The sequence below is a fragment of the Ursus americanus genome, chromosome 29 (assembly GCF_024610735.1).
Source record: "Ursus americanus isolate L20-20 chromosome 29, mUrsAme1.1.p, whole genome shotgun sequence".
Taxonomy (NCBI): Eukaryota; Metazoa; Chordata; class Mammalia; order Carnivora; family Ursidae; genus Ursus; species Ursus americanus.
Window position 1 is genome coordinate 12882091 of NC_142155.1, and position 18940 is coordinate 12901030.

Here is an 18940-nt window from a genome sequence, read left to right on the forward strand (position 1 = left end):
AGCTGACACAATTATTCTTCCTTGATTGACATACATTTCAAAGTTTACCATTGAAACTAAAATTGTATTTCACTACCTGATTCTGTGTCTGAGAATGGAGATTAGACTCTTCAATGCTATTTTACGAAACACAGACTCTGATAAATCTACAAAAAACCTGTTGACTTCTTATAAAGTTATTCTTCAGCACTAGTATAACAAAACATCATGCATTACCACAGTCAATTCTCTGGCTAATTTATAAATTTAAGATCATGCTTAAATTTAGGTTTACAGCCATTATAAAAGCAATACATTTGCAACCACCTAAGGTTAATAGCTAATTAATCCTCACAGCATTTTTACGGGTGAAATAAGCTTAATGATGACTTGAAGTATGGGCCTATATGCTTCTTTCTTTTCTATACTTTGAAAACCTGCAGCGCACACTCCACAGATACATACTTACAGCCCCCACCCAAGCAAAAGCTCTGCTATCTCTCATAAAATTTAATTTATTGGATAAAAAGATGAGTGAAGAAAAAAAAAGAAAAAGATGAGGGAAGAAAAATCAAATATATAATCTAACAGTAGATTAATCAATGCCTGTCAAATTGGGCCAAGTAATTACCAAAACAGAACACCTTAATTTTATTACTTTATGATGGCATTTGCATTATTATGACTCCCAAGTAGTATATATAACTGGCACCTCATTACTCTCAAGGTAACTGGCATAAGGACATTTTAAGATAAGATAATTTCATGCAATTAGCCATAATAAAATAAGACATAAGACCTAAAGACATCCTGTATAACATTGTACCATAGTCAATTACAATAACATATTGTACACTTAAAGGTATGTTAAGAGGGTAGATATCATGTTAAATGTTCTTCATGAAATAAAACAAATGAAATGAAATAAAACAAAACAAAAATAATATAGATATGAATATTGTTAAGTCTCTACATATATGATCAATTACTGATAATCTTGACCGTTCCCCAAACCCTATTGAATTATATGAAATCTGAAGGAGAAAAATCACAATTTATTTAAATTTGACGATAATAGTAAATGTTTTCAAAACTGGTAAATGGAAATACTAAACTAATATTATTTCATATTATATTACATTTTAGAAGCCATTTCTATACAAAGCAATTTGTTACTGGAATATATCTGCATCCCTAAATGTTTTAGAAAAAAATAACAGATTCTCGTGATGGGTTCTTGTGATGGAGATGTAAATATTTCCCACATTCCTAAAATCTGTATAATCATTCTCTTAAAATTCTATTCTATCTAATATATGTAATTTGGCTATATTGTATGATTTAAAGAATTCAGTAATTGTGAACCTATCAGGCTTTTCTTTTCATCTTAAGAATGTATGACTTAGGGATGCCTGGATGGCTCAGTTGGTTAAGCATCTGCCTACGGCTCAGGTCATGATCCCAGGGCCCTGGGATTAAGTCTTGCATCGGGCTCCTTGTTCAGTAGGGAGCCTGCTTCTCCCTCTGCCTATTGCTCAACCTTGTGTGCTCTCTTTCTCAAATAAATAAATAAATAAATAAAATTCTTAAATCATATTTTAAATAAAAAGAAAGTATGACTTAATGATTCACCTCACATTTTTGGTATGGCAAACTATAATTAAGGAAATGCAGTGATGACATAAGAATTATGTGGAACAGTCATTCAATCTCATATAAACAGCTGGACAACTTTTTAATTAAGTCACTTTTCCTTACACGGGAAACTTCTTCTCTACAAAATGATAGGATGGCCCTTGTGAAAACCCAAGAGATGCATAAATAGTCATTCTCTATAGTTTAATGGAATTGTGAAGTAATCCTCCTGAAATCAGAAGCTTCAGTATCAGAATTCTAAACATCATTTTGAGCCACAGAATCTAACTGGTTTGGAGAACTTGGAGAGGTCCCAAAGAAGAGCAATAAAAATGCAAGATGAGTTAGAAAACCAGCCCTTATGAGGGAAAGATTGAAAATCAGCCTTGTGTGGATGCTAAAGGAAGTTTAGCCTTTCTGGGAGAAGGGGTGGCACTGAGTCCCATGGCCGATGCTTGATGATAGAAGGCAACACATCTCAGTTTCTTCTTGGTCAAGCCAAGAGAGAAGTGCAGTTTTTCCTTACATCATGTGTCTCTCCAGCAGGTTCCAGAAGGCAAGACTAGACCCATATTCTTTCACCATTGTAATCCCAGAGCCTAGTAAAGTGCCCAGTTCATAGTGAAGTCATTAAATGCTTACTGAATGAGAAGAGGGAGCTCTATACCACCCTGCATTCACTACCGTGACTGTTGAATGTTACCTCTTTTTTTTTTTTTAAAGATTTTATTTATTTATGTGACAGAGAGACAGCCAGCGAGAGAGGGAACACAGCAGGGGGAGCAGGAGAGGAAGAAGCAGGCTCCCAGCGGAGGAGCCCGATGTGGGACTCGATCCCTGAACGCCGGGATCACGCCCTGAGCCGAAGGCAGACGCTTAACGACTGCGCTACCCAGGCGTCCCTGAATGTTACCTCTTATTCACCCTTTAGCAGAACAGAAACATTTCAGGAACCCCTAATGCTTATATAGTAAGCTACAGCTTTTATTGGTAATTTCTACAAGTCTTTAGTTAAAAAACAAAACTTAATGACAAAATCTTTAAATGATAATGTCTAACGCTACTGAAGATATTGGGTATTACACAGAATAGAAGGATAAAACAATGATGAAACATAATTAGAAGTATATATCAAGATGTCTAAAAATGAACTAGTAATTCCACTGTGAAAAATCAATCTTATGGAAATAATTCTAAACACAGAGAAAAACAGCTTTCCTGGACATTGTGCCATTATTTATAATGATAAAAATCTGGAGGTAATGTAAAGGTCCATGTAGACAAGACATGAGCATGGGGTAAATCTTTCAACACTAGTACAGACAAGGTATAGATCGGGCTACAATATACAAAGCAGCTTTCCCCATATTTAGGATTATTTCCAAGGGAACTGTTAAGGTTCAGAGAACTTGAGCAACTCCTAAAAAACACTACCTATCTTACAAATACATAATTTGGCATTTCCTACTTGTGGAGGGTTATTATGTTTTTTTTAAAAAAACATAAAATGCAAATGAAAATAGCTCCTACCAGCTCTTTTTTTTCCTGTGTAAAGCTGTGAAACTAAATAGCCCTTGCTTCCAGAAAGCAACCACCAATTTAATGAAAGAGAGAGAGCGAGAGAGAGAAGGTTCCTCTTCTCTGGAGATTTATTTATTTGTAACAAAAGCTAAGGGGACCATAGCTGTCAATTATGCCACTGCGTCTAGCATACTATCCAAGCTCATAAAATCTTATTAAAGTTAATCTGTGTTGATTATCTTTTCACACATAGCCTTGTTCCCCCTCATTCTTAGGAACTGTTTTAGTTGCAAAAGACACCAGCTCATAGGAATCATCCTAAATCAGAGAGACTACAGATGGGAAACACATATAAGCTCTCTTGTCTCCCCTTTTTTTGCTAATGGGTCACAGTATTCTAATCTGCTGAACCTACTATGGCCTCAGAATCCTTCTGAACACAGTGTTTCAGAGAACCACTAGCTATCAGTCACAGAACCCAAGAAACAAGCCTCTTTACTATCCTCGAATTCAATAATAAATCAGGAAATTCACTTCCCTGTTATATTTGAAATCAAATAATTTCCCCATTGGCCAGTTAAAAAAGGGACTGTTGCCCCCTTCAGAATCAACAGTATACAGGAATTCAACACTTACCGGCTCTTCTAAAATATTCAACTACTAAGACATTTTTATTTCATTATTTGAGACATTTTTTTACTTAAAACATGTTTCTATAGAAGCACTAAAGAAACCTAAGAACCATACTATACAAAGAAAATAAGGTGCTCTGTAGTATGGGCATGTTTTGTGTATATTTTCTCTCAAAACTTTACCACGTTACCCTGATAATTGCCAAAACGCAATTTAAAGATAATCAGAATATGATCATCTGGGATACAGCTCTCAATATATATATAGAAATAATGAATTATTTCTTTTGCACAACCAGGGATATGTGGAGATACAAGCCAAGGAAATCTCCTCTAAAAGATAATTCCACAAAACTAGGTAGCATGCCACCCAAAATCTTTTAACAAATACTTTCATTTGCTATCCCAAGGACTACTGAAGAAATGGACACAAATTTAAAATAAAACCAAACATATAAAGCCCCTCAGATGTTCCCTGAGCCTGTCACCTTTACGTGTACAATAATGTTTATCTGAAGGGCCCCTGCAAGAGTCGCCCTTGGGATTCTCACATTAAGCCAGGCTCAAGGTACTGAGGGTGCCCAAAAGTATCTGACCAACATGCGCATTAAAACTCTCCCCTCATGAATCTCACCTGGAAGATGACAGAACTATAAAAATCACCTCAGACACAGAAAGAATCCTCATTTTCCATATAAAATAGCATGTGCCTTTTCCCATACTGATTCTGTAAGGAAGCTTATTTACAAACATAAATAGCTGCAACTTTACTCCAGTCTCATTGAAAAATCAAAATGGCATCATGCAAGAGGAGCACCCTAGCATACTTGGCTCCGTGAGGGAAATGTAAATGGAGATGAGCCAAGCTACTTGACACTGGCTAGTCAGCTTAACCAGATACCTTCCAGTTTCCTGCAGTAGAGGTACCAGGGTTCTGCTCTGCAGAGCCAGGGAATTTACTTACATTGATAGCCCAGGGATCGCGCAATGATTTGGAGCTAAAGGTCGGAAACTAAGTGTCAGGTCATGGCTAATATCTATTATCATGCATGTTCAAAGGGGAATAGCATTGCCTAAATGTGGCAGCAAGATTTCAATTTCCAAAGATTTCCATAAAATTGGCTAAATCTTCTTATATTTAGTTCCAGTGAATTTTAAAAAGTTTTCCCTCCAATCCTTCAGCCACCTGGACAGAATTACAGGAGTTCAAATTGTCAGGAAGAAGGCAGGAGAGATAATGCACCTTAATATTTAGAACAAAATTTATTGCCTCTCTTAAATACTTTAATTAAAGTTATCTACTACTAGTTTAAAAAACATCTAAATCTCTCTCTACATGAAATATATGAGATACATATTGACTCTTCTTTACTGGATATGAATACCCAAATACAGACCTGCTGTATCCTGAGGGTTTAATCCCTACCTATGAAGCCTCCTTAAAAGCTACCCACGGTAGCACAGACCTGTACAGTCCTATCTGCTGACATGCCCCACCTGAAGGTCACCCATTCCATCCCCCAAGAGCAGATCACTCTCATCCTTAAGAGAAAGTAACTCTTATTTCTTACCAATTAATGAGTGGTTCACTTTTAAGGAACCACATCATTAAACTAAATGCATCTAAAGTATCACAAGATAGAAGGTTTAAAAGAAAGTTTTCTCAAGGAAAAAGTGAGCGAGGGAGCTTGTTTACACAGAGCATCTGAGGATAGGCAACAAGATGATGAACGCAATTTTCCTTTGAGAATTCAAATGCAAAGATGCTCAACAACCCTGTCTGGTAACTTAACTATTAGGCTACTCATCAAGAAGTGAAAACATCCGTATATGTTTTCACACAAAAACATCTGTGTTGGGTATTATACCAGAGTCTTAATGCTTTTTCACTGCAGTGTATTCATACACTGGAATGTTCATCTTAGACTCAAAGACTAAATATCATGACCATATATGTTCTATCTGCCTTCTGGATGACTCAGGCTTCCTGAAATACTGTGTATCCATCCTCCAATTACATGTGGACCAGAGGGGCAACTATTATCGCCCTGCATAGTTGCTGACCAATTGTCGGTATTTAATGACACACAATACTTTTTTTTTTTTTTAATCTCAGGCTTATCAGTAGAAAATGAATAGTAAAGGTAACAAAGGAAAACTTTGGTAACTCCATTTTGCAATGTGTATCAAAACCATTATCATCTTATGTTACTATCTTTTCCATACAATATAGAAGAGGAATACCCAAGGGCTATGTTCTTTTGTTTTAATTTATCATGAAGCATAGTAAATGCAGAAATGATTACAATAAATATCAGTCTTTTGTCTCTAACTCTACGTTGCGTCTTACGTTTTAAAGTTCACATTTGAAAATCTTACTTTGGTTATATCTATTTTAAACATAAATAATACTTCTTCAAAATGGATTTAATTACTATTCTGCAAAGATTACGCCTGTATCTGTATTAGTAAATGGCATTTATACTGTAGAATAAGATCAGATTGCAAAGATTATTAAAAACAGATATAAAAACAGCCCACTTACCTCAGCATTCAAGTAAGTATTGTCATACTTAAGAAAAATTTTATCTTTTAAACAAATTATTTGGAATCTCCTTAGAAACTAGTTTGTATAGTATTATTAAAATATAAAGAAAAATTATTACTTTACTTACATGGTATCTCTAATAAGAAATGCACCTCCCAATTTGAAACAGGTTTTATCACCTTCACAAAATGCTCGTCTCAGGGAAAAGCGCTCTCCTAGGTCAAAACCTATAAAATGTGAGAAATGATTTAACCCCGTGGTTTTGTTAAATTTAGGAAACCCACAGAGATACTGTTATCTTTAAATAGGACTTCTTTGTTGTCCTTATCTATAGACTGATTTATTTCAAATAAAATCCTGTTGTTTAGGATCGGCAAAATTTCTTGATTTAATTTTTCTCCTTTTACTATGTATACAGGAGGATAAAATATATTTCAAAAGACTCAAATATTAATTTTCTTTGACCTAGAAATTATCTTAAAATAATCAGAGCAGCTCATTGTAGCATTTCTGATGTCTAAAGACAGAAAATTAAGTAAAAAATATTACAGCAATTCAATTGAAATTTAAGCAGTCTTGTTTTTTTTAAAAAAAATCATACCATAGAAGAATATATATTGATGTGGGGAAACGCTTTGATTTCAAATTCAATATACGTATTAATGATTATATGTGTGTGTGAGAGAGGGAGGGAGGAGGGGAACGGAAGACAGGGAAAGAAAGAGGAACAGCACACCAAAATGCGAATCACTGGCCGTCTTTGGGCAGTGAGGTCTTTCTCATAAATTTCCTTTTCTTTTTTCAAAATTGCTAAAATGGATACAACTTCTATAATTTTAAATAACTTTTTTTTTCTCCAAAAGGCTGAGTTGTTCTTAGTTAATATAGTACTCTGCTCTTAACACTTTTTTATACATCATTTATCTTCTTTCTTTTTAATTTCTCTTATTGATGTTATCATCCTAAATTACAATATCAAAGAATCACTTGTGATATAATACACATATGGTGAGAATTTCACACAAAACACTTCTTTGCAAAGGATTATAATGCTTACCTGAAACCTCAAGTTTATCTCTGTTGTCCTGGGTAAACTGATGTCCTTCTGTTCTCAGTAAAGGACACTGTTTTTCTATTAAAAAAAAAATTGAAAATTGAAGATGTGCATGGCATTTTTTTAATCATTTATTTAAATAAGTTTGAATCAGATGATACAATTAGAAACTTAAGATAAAATGAAAATATTAAACCATTTTACTAAATTTCTATAGATCGAGGATAAGAATATTACCTACTTCTGAGTATGTTTGTGAGGATTACATATACCTGGTACAGAGTCAACATTTGTGTTAGCTATAATTATAATTATTATTATTACTATTACTATTACTACTATTACTCTAACTTTCTAATAGTTGCCATACATTTTTGACATTAGGAAATCATCTAGCTTTAGCATCATTAAATTTTTATATTCAAAATATATTCTAGGGGCGCCTGGGTGGCACAGTGGTTAAGCGTCTGCCTTCGGCTCAGGGCGTGATCCCGGCATTATGGGATCGAGCCCCACATCAGGCTCCTCCGCTAGGAGCCTGCTTCTTCCTCTCCCACTCCCCCTGCTTGTGTTCCCTCTCTTGCTGGCTGTCTCTATCTCTGTCGAATAAATAAATAAAATCTTTTAAAAAAAATATTCTAATATTAAAACAAATGAACTAATAGTATATTTGAACAGAGGTTTTTTTTTTTTTTTTAAGATTTTGTTTATTTATTTGACAGAGATAGAGACAGCCATCGAGAGAGGGAACACAAGCAGGGGAAGTGGGAGAGGAAGAAGCAGGCTCCCAGCAAGAGCCTGACGTGGGGCTCGATCCCAGAACTCCGAGATCACGCCCTGAGCCAAAGGCAGACGCTTAACGACTGAGCCACCCAGGCGCCCCTGAACAGAGATTTGATTCAGTTTTTCTTGCCTGGTGATACTAAACTTTAGATTGGTAGGGGACTGCTATGGACTGAATGTGTCCCCCCAAAAATCATATGTTGAAGCTTTGATCCCCAATGTGTTGGTATTTGGAGATGGGACCTTTGGGAGATAATTAGGCTTGGATGAGAACATACAAGTGGAGCCTTCCTGATGAGACTGGTGTCCTTATAAGGGGATGCAGAAACAGGAGCTTCTTCTCTCCCACCATATAAGGAAACCAGGAAGAGAGCCCTCACCAGAACCTGGCTATGCTGGAACCCTACGCTTCCCAGCCTCCAGAACAAATGTATCATGAACTTCAGAGGTGGTGACAGGGCATCATCTAAATATATTTAACCAGTAAAATAAATCAGATTCTAAATAGTGCTGTCACTTAATCATATTTAAAAGTTGCAATACACATATGTGAAATTGTAACACTGAATAATCTTAGAGATTACTTAGCTACTTTGGAAATTCCTATTTCAGAGATCTTAACAGGACTGCAGGTCTGAAATGATAGTAAACTTGGATATTTTGTAAACATTACCAATTGTTTTAATCCAAAATCATAGTCATTTTTATAAAAACCAAGCACCCCATCAAGACCACTGTATTGAAAATTAGAGAACATCGCTGAAGGAGATTAAAGCCCTAAATAACTGAAGGGATAAACCAAGTATTTACACTGGAGACTCAATATTGTTAAGACGTCAATTCACAATTTTATCTCTAGATTCAGTACAATTTCAATTAAAATCCCAACGGGGTGCATTGGGTGTGTGTGTATGTGAAAGAGAGAGAGACAATGACAAACTGATTCTCAAATTTATATGGAACTCCAAAAAAACTAGAATTAAGGAAAAAATGAAGAACAAACATTATCAGATACCAGAAATTTTTATAATGTGGGATTGCTGTGCATATGAAGAGGTCAATGGAACAGAGTAGAGAGTCCAAAAACAGACCTGTGCACATGTGGTCCTCTTATTTACCACAAAGGAGCCACTGTAATTCAGTGGGAAAAGGATGATCTTCCCAGCAAATGTTTCTGGGTGAACTGGATCTCTACACAGAAAAACACAACCTTCACTCTTACCTCACACCATGAAGAGAAATAAATTAGAGATGGTATCAGACCTAACCGTGAGAGGTAAAACAATAAAGGACTACAGAAAAACAAAAGATCTTCATGAACTTGAGGAAGCAAAGATTTCTTAAAGGGACACAGAAAGCACCAATTATAAAAGATTGATAAACTGGACTTCATTAAAATTAAAATACTTATCAATCAAAGGACATTAAAAGAGTGAAAAGGAGCCATAGACTGTTGTAATACATATATCTGATCGTGTATCATATCCAGAATATACAAAGAGCTCTCACAAATTAGTAAGAAAAATATTGAAAATTCTATTTTGAAAATGCACAAAAATTTAAGCAGTTCACAAAAGTGAAGATCCAAATTGCCAACCTGCATGTGAAAAGGTGCTCAACATCAGTAGTAATCAAGGAAATGCAACGTTGAACCACAATGAGATACTGCTAAATGACTAAAACTTAAAAAACTGACAGCACCAAGTTTTGATGAGAATGTGGAGCAAGAGAAACTCTCCCACATTGCTTGTAGGAGTGGAAATCAGCGCAAGGACTTTAGAAACCTGACAGTGTTTACTAAAGCTAAATATGCACGAACTCTATGGCTTGGAAATTCAACAGCCCAAGAAAAATGAACACAAAAAATGAGTGTAAATAACCCTTTTAGAAGAAAATATTCATTGTATCATTACTCATAATAGTATAAAACTGGAAGCAATCCAAATGCTCACTGACAAGAGAATAAGTGAATAAACTGTGGTATATACAATGAGAAATTGTACAGCAATAGAAAAGGATAAACTTCTGACATATGCAACAACCTCAATATCACAGATACGTCATTAAGTAGCAAGAATACCACTCCCAAAAGAATACGGACTGCATAATCTCATTTATATAAAGTTCAAAAGACTGTACAACTAATTTACGTCAGAGTACAGGTTACCTTGGTGGGATGTCAACTGAAAGCAGATCCAGGAAAGCCTTCTGGGCTCCTGGAAATATTCTATAACGTGATCTGAGTGGTAGTTACACAGATGTATAAATGTGTATGTAAAAATTCATTACACTGAGCATCTAAGATTTGTTGACAGTGTGTGCGGTACCCCATCAACATGAAGAAAACAGCATATCTATAAGAAAATAAGCTAAAAATGATTTTTGCAAAATGAAACGAAACAACTATAATTCTGATCAAATTTTTATAATGACATCGAACGACTATATGACGGTAATGAATGAAATTAAATTCTCCACAACATCTGTAGGGAAAGCCCAACAGATGATTGACAAAACAAATCTCAAGACAGTGGAAAGGGAGTTTCTATGACGATGCTTTCATCGTGAGGGGAACGTATGTTGTCTTACCGCCAATTTGGAAACAGTATATGTCTTATTTTTAAATTCTTCTAAAGACTTAATGAATATATGATGATGTCAAAGTAATAACCCTGTCACTTTGAAATGAACAGAATTCAAAATTTCTAGCAATGTTCATGAAAGTAATTCTCCACTAAAGTCTTTCATTTATGAAAATCAAATACAGCTTCATATATATAGAAAATGCGCTTATTGTGAAAATCTGAATAAAACAAAGGAAAACTGAATGTTAATTATTTGGGGGTAAGATTTAAGGTACCATAATAATCTGAATGCATGAGTCTTAGGGGATCCATTGCACGCAAATGGCAAGGCAGTGGATACGACTATCACAAGCTGGATGTGTTAAGTTCTATAACTACTGACACATAGATTTTAATATAAAGTACACTTTTTGAGTAAATGTGCATGTACCTTGAAGAACTACTGATAAGATCCAAATATCCTATCAGGTAGAAAGAGGAGAATCACTGCCACAGGGACACTTCCAAGGTTCTCTGGACTGTTTCAAAAGTAATTACTAAAATTTCACCACAAATGATGTACTACTTTGGGGACCTTAATTGACAGATGCTTTGAAATGCGAATGCAAAAGTTTCTGACAAATTCATGCTAAGATGTTGTCGGTGATTGTCAGACCCACTTTCCTCCTGACCTGCCTTGAAGGACCTGGGCAGCTCACTGGGTCGGAAGATTACTGAAAGGAGGGCAGCGAGGTCCGATTTGGGTGGATTATGGGTGTGGAGCCCAACTCGGGGCTCGAACCCAGGACTGTGAGATCAAGACCTGAGGAGACCAAGAGTCGGATGCTTAACCAACTGAGCCACTCAGGTGGTCCCATCACTCTTCTTTTCTAGCGGAAAGTTTTAAGAGACCGATTAAAACAAGTTTTAAGATCTACATAATGTATATTTTTAATATGATTCTCTTTACCACCCTCTTTTGACAACTGAGCTGAAACTGCCACGTTCAAATTGTTTATCTGCAATATAAAAATATATACATACGCCTTAACTCATAATCTCAATGTAACAGTAAAACTGGTAAGACTAAGAAATAACTGAATTATTAATAGCTTCAAGATTTTAAAACTCAAGTTGTACTGAATCTTTCGATACTACTCTTGAATTCTGTCCCAACTGGAGCAATATCGCAAGTATCATTAAGCATACCGTAGAGTTAAAACGAAGCAATTAGAAGGCTCAATTTATCCTTCAGACATTTAGGTTTAACAGTAGACTGCTGACAACTTCACAGACTCCAGAGTTGAAACCCTAGCCTCTCCCTCAGATTTGTTATATCTTATTTTTAGATGTAATCACTTCCCTCCGGTAAATGGTTAGTGACCACACGCGCAGGTCTGCACATGAGGAAACTAAAAAGGGAACCTTGCACTGTGAATCAGAGACACAAGACACAAGAAGAGCCCCTGTCAGGCCGTGCCCAGCGTGTCATATTCTTCAATAATCCCTGTGACAGTGCTGTGCTGACATTTTCAATTAATGCAAACGATACCCGAATTTAAGCAATTTCCAAGGCACGTTCAGTATGTGTTGCTTCAGGAACACTTTCTCTCAAACAGCCTGATAAAAATCAACTCTTCATTTTCGTCGGTATTAATTTCCCTCAGCGCTTCATGTTATGTGAATCTTGTTAGAGTTCAGATTAATTTTGAATTCATACTTCTTAGGACAATCTTTCAGAAAGATCAATTTGGTACAGTTAATTGGACCAGAATATATGCATTTCAGGAGTCCTACCTATGATATAACCTGATTAAAGAACTGAGATACCAGAGTTGCAGAAGCAAAACATTCTGGGGAATCCCAAAATGGGGAAGTTTCAGTCACACAAGATGATTAAGTTCTAGAGATCTGCTGTGTAACATGGTGCCTAGAGTCAACAATACTGAATCACACACTTAGATATTTCTTAAGAGGGTAGATCTCATGTCAAGTGTTCCTACCACAATTTTTTAAAAAAGAGTTACTAGAGACAAAAATAACACAAAATAAATAATAAAATAAAATAAAATAAAATAAGGAATCTGGTAGCATAAGATGCAAGATAACCAGTTAAGAAAGAAAAGGAAAAAAAGAAGAAAAAAAATGTCCACTAATTATTCCAAAAGTATTTCTCCCAGTGTCTTCATCAGACACATTGCATTAGATTCGCCTGAGGAGCCTGTTAAAGACATGAATTGCTGAATCTCACCCCAGCCTATCCTGCATAATGGCAATCTCAGAGTGGGATTTAGGAATCAATACCCCAGATGATTTTTGCTCAAAATAAAATTGGAAATACATTTATTGTAGATCCTTCAAATCATTACTAAGAACATTTATTATGCACTAGCATGTCCCTAAAAACTGTGTCCTGCTCAACCAAAGATTCGTTTTCCTTTCTAACCAAAGAAGTCCTATCCCCTCCGTTTCAGCTGCAAATTGCATTACTTGCTAGTGTTCTTAAAAGGAGGAGACAAAGAAATTAAGAGTAGCAACATTATCAGAAGGAACTCTCCTTGCCCTAGGGACTTCCGTTTGTCATGAGTCATTTCTGATTTATTTCTCACTGAAGAAAGAAAGTGCCCCCCCCCCAAATATGACAGCCTCAGGATATCATTGATACAGCGGTAGAATACTCAAACTTTCAAGTGCATTATTAGGAAATGCACCCCCTGCCAAATAAATATAAAAGTCATGAAGACTCACATAACGCTGAGAGGCTAAGACTTGTTATATCTTTATAAGAGACTGTTTTAATTTTATGTGTGCATCAAACTCAAAAGTCTCTACCAGGGTGTGTTTACACCTGTTTAGCAAAACTTATTAAAGATATATTCAAAAGAATAAGCACAATAAGACTCAGAGTTTCAGAATACATCATCGTAAGTGACCATCATCAGAATACTTCTTATGTGATCCTCTGCATAGGGGAGTTGGAGTCTCTCTTTGCTTGTTAGCAAATGGCATCTCCAGTGTGTCTAGTTCGACGTAGTAGTACATCTAGATAAGTTTACAACTCAAAGTTGAAGAAAAGTTTTCCAAATTAGCCACATAATCATTTTTAAAATCGGAGGTGAGAATAAATGTTTCAAACTGTCTTCAAGCCGTTTGGAAGCATTTGTGAAGTTGATAATGTAACAATTGCAAATAAATATCTATTTAATGCAAAAAGTGCTCTAACAACTGTTAATCTTTTGTTCATGTCATCTGAGATACTATAAAACTTACATATAATTAAACTACATTTCTTTTTATATCTCCTATTTTGTTTTTCGCTTTTCCCTAATTAAGATTAGGTATGCTCCTGGTTAAACCTAATTAGTGATAGACTTACGTACTTCTAATTGAATAACTTGTAACAAAGGGAAAAAGGAGAAAAATACACACAGAGAAGCATGCATATATATTTATATTTGTAAACATCAATGAGAGAAAAGAAAGTCTATTTAGACTAATATAATATAATAGACATGGGAAAATGAGGTAATTTTAGAAATTCTCAATGCGCAACATGAAAAGTCAACGGGGAAAAACATAGAATGGTTTATTTTGTACTAGTAGATTTAATCTGTGGCCTCCACAACCCCAACAATTTATTTTAATGGCTTTTAAAAATAACTTAAAGACTATAAATAACATTCGCTGACTGGACAAAAGAGGTGGCCTGGATACCTGACTTGTCCCTGACCGTCACGGAAATGGAAGCAGGAAGCGGAAGTATTGCCACCCAGAGCCAAAGTTTCCAAGAGCCAGCGTGCCTCATTGTGCCTCGAAACCATGGGAACAAGTGGCCACAGATCTGCAACAAAACAAAATATTGGAAGTGAGCTTCTTGTATACAGTTCTTCACATCATGATCTCTAGAAAACCCTCATCACCGAAGAGAACACAACAGATTTTTACAATATATATAATTACGTGACTGGATATATGACTATATATGTAACGGCACATATCAATATATACTTTAATGTGTATGAGAAAGCTCCAAAAATATTTTCTGATTAGTTCCTAATCATCAATGTCCACAAAGCCTCTTAGACCTTAAATTTTCTCTTCTTTACATGTGTTTTTTAATGCTATATCCCTTAAAATGGGCCACATAAAATTTACGATTTTTTTAAGCGGCATTAAGTACCTTCATATTATTGTGTGATCATCACTACCATCCATAACTTCTCCCCTTGCAAAAATGAGACTCTATAACTATTAAATACTAACTTCCCACTTCTCCTTTCTCCAACCCCTGGCAACCACCACTTTACTTTCTGTCTCCATGAATTTGACTACTCTAGGTACCTCATATGAGTGGAATCATAAAGGATTTACCCTTTTGTGACTTTATTTCACTTAGCATAATGTTCTTAAGGTTCATCCATGTGGTAACCTGTGTCAGAATTTCCCTCCTTTTTAAAGCTGGATAATATTGCACTGTATGTATATACTATGTTTTGTTTATCCATTCATCCATTGATGGACCCTTGGGTTGCTCCCACCTTTTGATTATTGTGAATAATGCTGCTATGAACATGAATGAACAAATAACTGTTCAAGTCCCTGCTTTTAATTCTTTTGGGCACATACCCAGAAATGGAATTGCTGGATCATATGAAAATTCTATTTTGAATTTTCTGAGGAACCAACATACTGTTTGCCATAGCAGCTACATCATTTTATATTCCCACCAACAGTGCACAACAGTTCCAAATTCTCCACATTCTTATCAACATTATTAGTAATATTTTTAATAGCAACCATCCTAATGGGTGCAAGATGGTATCTCATTGTGTTTTTGTTTCTCATTTCCCTAAGGATTAGTGATGTCAAACATCTTTTCATATGTTTATTATTCATGTGCATATCTTCTTAGGAGAAATATCTATTTAAATCTTTTCCCCATTTTTTAATCTGGTTTTCTGCTGTTGAATTGTAGGAGTTCTTTATATATTCTGGATATTTGCCCCCTTTCAGACATGATTTGCAAATATTTTCTTTTGTGTTGTGGTTTTCCTCTTCACTCTCCTGATTGTGTCCTTTGCTGCAAAGCAGGGGTTTTTTTATTATTATTTTTATGTCATCCAATTTACCTATTTTTCTTCTCACCTATTCTTTTGGTGGCATATACAATGATTTATATTTTTTAAATATAATCTTATTATTCACAATTCTATTTTCTCTTCTGGATATTAGTGTTACATATTTTGTCTTAACTGATATTACATTTTCTATAAATTTAACTATGTTGTTACTGGGTTGAATAATCATTTGCTACTGGAGGGATTACTAGACCTGTGAAAGCAATCTTTCCTTCTGTTCAAAGAGAAAAATGGGTATATGCCATGCCTACCTCACCTGAGCCTACCACTGGCATCATATTTAACATTAATGTGTTACCCTCCATAATCATTTGTCTTTCTAAACATAGACTACTACTTTATAAGTATTATAATAAAAGATTTAGTAAATAGAATCCCTATAATGAAAAACTTAAATATTACTTTAATTAATTTTTATAGTGAAATAACTAACATGGAAATAAATAGCAAGTAAACATATAACGGCTCCTTAAGTGTATTTAACAATTGCAGTATTATTAGAATAGCTATTCTAAGACTTCTAAATATGCAAATAATATTGAATCATTTATTCACCATCATTCAAAGTTTACTCAAGAGTCAAATATAAAAGAATCCATCATACCAATGTCTAAATGTTGTCAGCACACTCTAGAAAAAATATTAAGCCATCATCTTTGGTATTCTGCATGTGCCAAATACCCTAAGATCAGCATTTTAAAATTAATTCAAGATTTTAGATATTTCTGGATGAATAGCTAGAAGTAGCAACTGCCATACTAAAATTGTATGTGTGGTTCTAAATATCAAACATCTGGTTTTATGCTTTATTTCTTTTGAACTCTTTCATCTAGATATAGTCCTAATCCTCATATGACTTTGCAAACTTATCCTATTATTTCAAATCAGTTAGTAACTATTAAAGCAATAAATTCTATTTCAAATAAATGAACTTGCAAATATTAATCCAATTATTGAAGAGATCCTTTGATAGTTTGCAGTTTTAAGCAGTGATTTTTTTATTTCCTAGAAATTTTTATTACTTAAAGGGATTTCAATTACTAAAACAGACAAGAAAAAAAGAGTTTTACACTATTATCATCATTAAATATTCAATAAAAAATTACCATGCAAATAATCTTAAGGTACAGATGTACTAAATCAGAAAATTTTACCAAATATTTAAGCAGTACTTTTCACTGAACTTTCACTTAAAATTTTTTTTCAGAGAATAGGCAAAGAGGGTAAATCATTAAGTCAACAAAATTATTACACTATACTCAACAATGATTTTTTTTTTTACAATGATACTATAAGAAAAGAAAATTACAGGCAAATATCTCTTGAACACAGACGCAAAACTGTCAACAAAATTTTCACACGTTAAAGAAAACCATCAACAAAACAAAAGGCAACCTATAGAATGGGAGAAGATATTTGAAATGATATAGCTGATAAGGGTTAATATCCAAAATATATAAAGAACTCACACAGCTCAAAACGAAGAAAACAAAAAATAGAGATAAAAAATGGGCAGAGAACCTGAATAGAGAATTTCCAAAGCGACTTTTATTCGTTGGTAAGTTAGCAGTGTAGTACAATGGTTGAAATCATGGCTTCATGCCTGGACTTTGTCACTTATGAACAAGTTATGTAATTTCACTAAACCTTCATTTATTTACTTGAAAACTGAAAATAATACTAGCAATAAATTAATTAACACCTGGGAAAAGTATAGTAAAGGTCCTTAAACATATTAAATATTTATAAAAATCACCTGCTATTGTAATTGTTTTGCCTACATATTCACAAATAATAATTAGTAAAAATTTAATTATAGTTATCTCCTCAGCCTGAGGTTGGCATTGATATTTGGACAATGAGGAAGTGCCGAAGCATCCCAGAATTTTATGTTCATTGAAGCTTTGGTCCCTGTTACAGCAACAAAGAACCAGAGAGCTATACAGCCATAAGCATATTTACTCAATCTTGAGGTCTCCCAACTGTTTCCTTGAGCCACACAGCACTTACCTTCAATCTCATTTATGCAAAATGTTTGAAGAAGAAGATGTTATGGATAATTGACTAAATAAATGTCTAGTTACTGATGAATCACCGTTTCTCCCTCCATTGAAATGTCTCTCAACAAGTTCAGCAAGAACTTTAAAAAAAGAATTCTTTTCTCTCCCCATCTAATTCAACTTTTGGTGGTATTTCGAATAGCTGACCACTTCCTCCTTCTTGAAATCCTCACTCTCATTGGCCTCCCTACCCTCACACTGTCTGGGATTTCTTTCTAAATCCCTTCTCAAATCTTGTTTCTACCTTATTTCTTAATCCTGGGATCTGTGGGCCCTTCTTGTCTAACTCTATAACATCTCCTTAGGTGATCTCACCATTCTCTTCACTTTAAACAGTATCTGTCAGGTAATTCTGAAATTTGTATCCCCAGTCCAATCTTCTCTGAACATTAGACTGTGTAGCCAGCTGCCTATTCTATATCCCCTCTTAGATGTTGCACAAACATCTGTAACATATTATGTCCAAATCAAATGCTTGATTCCCAGCCATAACTTACTTCTCTCATGCTCTTCCCAGGCTCATTTAGCACCCATCAGAATGCTCAAACCAGGACTCAAACATCACACTGTTGTTTCCGTCTTCCTTATCACCATCTCCCGCATCCAGTCAGCAAGTCCTATCAGTGTTATCCCAAACCCATCTCAAATCCATCCACTGTCCTCCATTCCTCTGCCATTATCTTAGTTCAGGTTACCTGGTCTAGACTCCTCAACAGCTTCCTAACTGGGCTCCTGGGCTCCTGACCAAATTCACTCACTATACAGCATTAAAGAGCTTTTCTTTAAAAAAAAAAAAAAAAAAAATTATTTATTTATTTTTGAGAGAGAGAGAGTGAGACCACAAGTGGGAGAGAGGAGCAGAGGGAGAAGCAAACTCCCTGCTGAGCAGGGAGCCCAGACTCAGGACTCAATCCCAGGACTCTGAGATCATGACCTAAGCTGAAGGCTGATGCTTAAGCAACTGAGCCACCCAGGTGCCCTAGAGGGCTTTTCTTAAAATAAAAGTTGAATCAGGGCACTCCCCTG

At 35.1% G+C, this 18940-nt stretch overlaps 1 protein-coding gene across 2 annotated transcripts in view; it reads right to left on the minus strand.

Annotated features, from left to right (window-relative positions):
* Window positions 1-14521, minus strand: part of COL19A1 (collagen type XIX alpha 1 chain) — a 286447-nt gene extending 271926 nt beyond the window's left edge. For both annotated transcript variants that reach the window (XM_087856904.1, XM_087856903.1), the window contains exons 1-3: window positions 14431-14521; window positions 7373-7447; window positions 6443-6542 (exon numbers count right to left, since the gene is read on the minus strand). In XM_087856904.1, the coding sequence (XP_087713030.1) occupies window positions 6443-6542; window positions 7373-7447; window positions 14431-14521 (266 nt within the window). The remainder of the gene's footprint in view (window positions 1-6442; window positions 6543-7372; window positions 7448-14430) is intronic.
* Between the last annotated feature and the right edge of the window lie 4419 nt (window positions 14522-18940).